Here is a 6,000-nt window from a genome sequence, read left to right on the forward strand (position 1 = left end):
AGACCTGGTATTTTGAGTTTGTCCGGCCAGCCGTTCTTGCAGTAGAGTTTGATTTGTTTTAGTGTTTCATCTTTGTCTTGCTGCTCTCTTATTTCCTGTAGTCTCTTGTCAGTTGCAGGAAGGCCTGAAATCACCTGATGTGCATACAGGTCTATTTCGGCCCCTAATGTCTCGTCACAAACCATCCTTTCTGGTGCTCTGGACAGCACGTCTGCAGTTGCTATGTGTTTGCCCGGGACATGTGAGATGGTGAAAGAGTATCTCATTAATCTCATTCTCAGTCTTTGAACTTGTGGTGGCAGTTCGTCTAAGTTCTTGGAGCCCAAAAGTGGTACTAAAGGCTTGTGATCTGTCTCAACATGGAACCCAATGCCTTTAAGAAAATCAGAGAATCGCTCGCATGCCCAGGTTATGGCTAACGCTTCCTTCTCTATTTGAGCATACCTTTGTTCTGTGGGGTGTTAATGCTCTTGAAGCGAAGGCCACTGGCTTGGTAGCGTCATCCTCTTGTTTCTGAAGTAGCACCGCTCCTAGTCCATAGGAGGATGCATCAGCTGATACTGTTGTTTGTGCCTCGGGGTTGTAGAGTGTGAAGTTTGGTGGTTTACTGAATTCTGCCTTAATGTTGTCAAACGCTGTTTGTTGAGCCTCACTCCAACACCACATGTTTTTGGTACTGAGCAGTTCTGTCAATGGCTGTGTTTTCTCTGCTAAGTGGGGAAGGTACTTGCCTAGATGATTAACCATTCCTAGGAATCGTCTCACTCCACCCACATCAGTGGGTGCCTCCATGTTGCTGACCATTTTCACTTTTTCTGGGTCTGCTTTGACTCCTGTAGTGTCAAGGATCTGTCCTAGGAACTTGATTGGGGTCTTTGCAAACTCACATTTCTCGCTTTTCAATGTCACCCCTGCTTTTGTGAGCCGTTCGAGGACTGCGACCAGTCTCTTGTCGTGCTGGGTCTGTGTGTCCGCATAAACCAGAATGTCATCCATCTGGCAGACAACTCCGTCCAGCCCCTCCAAAAGCTGAGACATTCGTTTTTGAAAATGTTCAGGGGCTGAGGATATGCCGAAACAGAGTCTATTGAAACAGTACCTTCCGAATGGTGTGATGAAGGTTGTGAGAAGAGCTGACTGCTTGGACAAGGTATTTGCCAGAACCCTGAGTTAGCATCGAGTTTTGAGAACACCTTTGTGTCCTCCAGCTGTCCTAGTGTGTGCTCAACTGATGGCAACATGTGTCTCTCTCTTTTCACAGACTTGTTCAGTTTGGTCAAGTCCACGCACACACGCACTTCATCTCTGGTTTAGGCACTGAACCATTCCTGCACACCAGTCAGTAGGCTGCTCTACTCTGGAGATTACTCCAAACTCTTTCATACGAGCAAGCTCTCTTTTGACTTTGGGCAACAGGGGAAGCGGGACACTTCTGGGGGTTGACAGGGCGAATGGCTTAGCGTCCGCTTTAAGCTCAATTATGTATTCCCCCTCCATTCGGCCTAACCCGCTGAATAGTGTTGGAAACTGCTGCTTTACTCTCTCTACTGAAGTGAGGGACACTGCTTCTACTATGGCCACTAACCCAAGTGCTACACATGCTGAGCGGCTAAGTAACCCTCCTGTCAGATCTGCTCCTACATACACAGGCTGTACTGTAGTTTTGCTTGGAGTGCTCAGGTTAGCAGTAAATTTCCCTTTAACTGCTAGTGGAGACATTCCTGACCCATACAGTTTTAGATCTGTGGGTTGCAGCTGTGGTTTTTGTGCTAGAGTGTTGTACTCTTTTTAGGCAAGACAGTTACATCCGCTCCTGTGTCAATCTTGAGCCAGCAGCCTACATTGTTTACTTTTATTTTAGTCAACCACGCATCCTCAGTTCTCTCTGAGGCTACTGTTCCCAAAAATGCTACCTCTCTTTCTACACTGTCACCACCTGCTGCACGTATTTCTCCCACTGCCCCAGACCTGCACACTCTTGCATAGTGACCCTTCTTTTTACACTGATTGCAGAGCACCTCTTTGGCTGGGCACAGGTTCTTGCTGTGAAAGGGTGTCTTTCCACATCGGTTGCATTGGCTTTTCACATTCTTCTCTGTGTTTTGTGGCATAGACTGTCTTGGTTTGAAGTGTTTTACTTTTGCTTTAATGATGTCCACATTACAAGGATTTTCCTGCTTGATGTTGTTTTTAAGAAGATCCTGCTGCTTCTTAACAAGCTCACTTTGACAAATCCGTATCACTGCTTTTTCTAACGTGAGCTCTGCGTCCATTTGCAGTTGCTCCGAGAGCCTCTTGTCTCTATTCTGACCACGAGTCTGTCCCTTATCATTTCACTGTGCAGCGCCCCGTGGCCACAATGCTCGGCCAAGGCATATAGGGATGTAATAAATCCATCTGCAGTCTCTCCCGTTTCTTGCTGCCTTTGGTTGAACTTTGCACGTTCAAAGATAAAATTTCTTCTGACTACGAAGTGCGCCTCAAGTTTATATTTGAGAGTGTGGTACTCACTCGCCTCCTCCTCAGTCAGGTTCAACGAAATAATCACGTCTTCAGGTTCATTGCCCATTGTATATATCAGAGTGTTAACCTGGTTTTCTTCCGACTGTAGCTTGAGTCCGGATGCTATCCTGAACCTCTCAAAGCGTCTGATCCATTTCGGCCACTCTTCTGGCTTTGAAAAGTCGAACTTCGGCGGCGGTGATACCTGGAAGGCTGCCGAAGCGGCTGCCATGCTGCTAATCGCAAGATGCTAGTTAGCGTTTGCTAATTTGTTAGCTTAGCTCTTACTGTGGCTGTTAATGCCAACTTGCAAGATGAGTTCTCTCCGGTGAGAAAACTTTCGTTGTCTTGATGTCCTTCCCTCCAGAGTACTTCTGACACCATGTTATGGTAGCCCTGCAGTTTATAACAGCAGCAACATTAACGAGACTGGGCCAGCTCTGTCTTAACGTAGCGACTCCATTTATTGCCAAGCTGCAACAACCCAACACACACACGGCACAGCCACCAGGGGGTGCTGCATGAACGATTGAATTAGTCCTTACCATAACATGCGTGGCTCTCAAAATGAGGCTGTGCTCATTATCTGGTTTGGCCCGGTGACTGCAAGGTCTGTACTGAATAGGACTTTTATTTTTAAGTACTTTTTTACCCATCATAGACTGAGTTTCATGTGCATCGATGAGAGCTGGATACCTTCGGGTGACTCAATTGCGCTGGTGGAACTAGTTCCTGTGGGCTGTAACTGTTTTAATGTTCTAAGACCATCAGGCCGAGGTGGGGGCCTGGTTGTTGTTTATAAATCTTGTTTTAAATGCAGATAGATCGTTCCCTCAGTGGACATGCCTCCTTTGAATTGTGTCTGTTTAAACTTGGCTCTTCTCCTCGGCTACACGTGAGGGTGATTGATCCACCACTGAAGTTTGACTCTGAATTTTTGAAGGACTTATCAGATTTGGATGCTCTGACACCATACCAAAAGTGCTTTATCCGTACGCTCATCCCTAGCTGTAACCACCCTGCCCTGCCTCCTCCTTGCTGCCTGCCGGCTGTGATCACAAGCAACAGCAGAGTAGTTGCCGCTGCTTCTTCGAGAAATGGTGCAAAAAAAATCAATAAAATTTGGGATCTTGTAGGCGTGGCGGTGGGATTTTAACATCAGATCGCTGCATAAGAGAAAACCATATAATGGACTGGGACAACACAAGGATCATAAACACCGAACAACAGAAATACAAAAGATGGATAAAAGAAGCTATCGAGATAAGGAGACGTGGATGTGGGACCATGAACAGGGACGATGGAGTTTACTCGTTGGATCGCGCATGGGACTGCATCACCGGAGAGGGGAGAGCGGGCAGCAGAGGGCGACAACGTGGATAAACGGAGAAGGAAGTGACGCCACCATCAGTGTCAGCCTGACGAACTTTGCAGCCGCAAACGAAACGTTGCAGGTAAATAAAACCTCTCTGTGTTTTAAAAAGAACTAAAAGATGGAATTAGAATTTCAACACAGAAAAAAAACAACAACAACAACAACAACAACAAAAAAAAACAACTACACATGTCTACAACAGCATAATACACTTATTTATATAAGTTATCAGCAAAAAAATGTTGATTTTGGTGTGACTTGCTCTTTAAAGTCAAGAGAGAAAGAAATTTGGTCAGATTTAGATGATGGAACATCAGATGGGAAAAATGTTATTCACTTGCATGTCTGGGCTTGTGAAAAAACCGCTTATAAACAAAAATTTTACAACAGATGTAAAGTAACTTGTCTTTATGTGATTGTCTGCTAAAGTTATGCGTGATTAAATGTTTTTGTACATTCTATTCCAGACCAGTAGGTGGCGGTAATTTACGTTTACGCTGTGTGACAACCGCCAGAAAGTCTTTACAGAAGAAGAACCCGGAAGTTGCTAGCAGCGTTAGCTTGTTGCTGGTTAGCAGCGTTAGCTTGTTGTGTGGGTGTGTGAGGTGAACCTCTGAGGCTCTGCAGCAACAATGTCTTCATCTCAGTCTCTGAGAGAGTTTATCAGAGAGCGGCTAACTGCTGCTGCAGCAGAAATATTCTCCGAGTTTGAACAAACCATCGTCCGCTACGAGGAAGAGCTCGATCATCAGCGCAGACTGCTGGAGATCAGCTGGAAACCACAGATCAACTTACACAGAATAGGTATGAAACAACAGCGGGACTCGTGTGGTTTTACTGAGGACACAATCTCAGGACAGTCTGCTTGGGTCCGTTTGCTGTTCTGAAGCTTTTTGACACAACTGAGCTGAAATCAGCCGGTAAATTTGTTCCACTTTAGAGAAATAAATCAATAAAATTTCAGGGGTTTTAGGAAGTTTTTCATTTTCAGGAACTCCACTAAATCAGTTTAAAAGAGACAAACTTTAAAGACTTGGTGAACGTTTCCAGCTGATGTTCTAACAGAACGTCAGTAGTGAAAGACTGGAAGGCAGCAAACAGGAAAATTTGAATCTGAGAACTTTAAGGGCAGGTTTTGATGCCAAAAAGCGCTTCTTTTCCAAAAGGAAGCAAAATTAATTTTAGATTTGGTGAGCAGACGTGTAAAACTACAAATGTGTCTCACCAAATTGGCGTAAATGAACATGAAACAGAAGAAATTTTTATAAGTATACTAAGCTTTGAATCCTTCTTTCAGGATGAAAGGAGCATTAAAAGTGGAGAACACGACCATAAATCTGGCCATGTGATAAATGACCCACACTTGTATAGCGCCCCTCAGAGTAAGGACTCCAATGCGTCTGCATACACTACAGTGTGTAATTCATCCATTCACACACTGATGGTGATGAGCTAATATGTAGCGACAGCTGCCCTGGGGCACATTGACAGAGCTGGCGAGCACAGGTCCCACCGACCACCACCAGCAGGCAAGGTGGGTTAAGTGTCTTGCCCAAGCATACAACAGCAGAATTCTCAGTCTGGAGCCAGGATTGAACCTGCAACCTTCCGATTACTGGACAACCCACTCAACCTGTTGAGCTACTGCTGCCCCCATTAGTAGCATCTACGCTGTCCGAGAGGAGATTCTGTGGTGATATGTGACGCCTGATCTGTAGTCTTAGAATTTTTGAGATTTTAAAAGCTAATTAAATTTAATTTATGTGACAAATCTAGTCGAAACGCATCGATTTCCGTTTAAATTGAAGTACAAAATATTTGTGTTTCACGGCGTGTAAATTGTGCGGATTAGATTACAAGTTTGCGTTATTTTATTCTGTATTTTTTATTACTTCCAGGCGTGTGTCTTGAGAGCTACCGGTAGCTCGTGAGTGTTTTGTTGTGGACCCCTGATTTATACATTACAGAACATAGTGGAATTTCTTTAATAAGATGATGATCGGTCAGATTCTGTGCTATGGTTGGGCCTGAAACCAGACTGAAAAAGGTCAAATAAGCCTCATTTCCACCGACCTTTATGGCATGGAACGTGGAGGGGCGGCTCGCTACTTTTTCTGTCTCCG

General features: G+C 44.8%; 1 protein-coding gene across 4 annotated transcripts in view; it reads left to right on the top strand.

Annotated features, from left to right (window-relative positions):
• Positions 1 to 4,400: 4,400 nt before the first annotated feature.
• LOC107374367 (trace amine-associated receptor 13c) overlaps positions 4,401 to 6,000 on the top strand; it is a 205,981-nt gene continuing 204,381 nt past the window's right edge. For all 4 annotated transcript variants that reach the window (XR_011519134.1, XM_070548302.1, XM_054737052.2 and 1 more), the window contains exon 1: positions 4,401 to 4,681. Coding sequence is in view for 3 of the 4 variants with exons in the window: in XM_070548302.1 (XP_070404403.1) it covers positions 4,510 to 4,681 (172 nt within the window). In the remaining variant the exon portion in view is untranslated. The remainder of the gene's footprint in view (positions 4,682 to 6,000) is intronic.

The sequence above is a fragment of the Nothobranchius furzeri genome, chromosome 2 (genome assembly GCF_043380555.1).
Source record: "Nothobranchius furzeri strain GRZ-AD chromosome 2, NfurGRZ-RIMD1, whole genome shotgun sequence".
In the NCBI taxonomy this organism is placed as follows: Eukaryota; Metazoa; Chordata; class Actinopteri; order Cyprinodontiformes; family Nothobranchiidae; genus Nothobranchius; species Nothobranchius furzeri.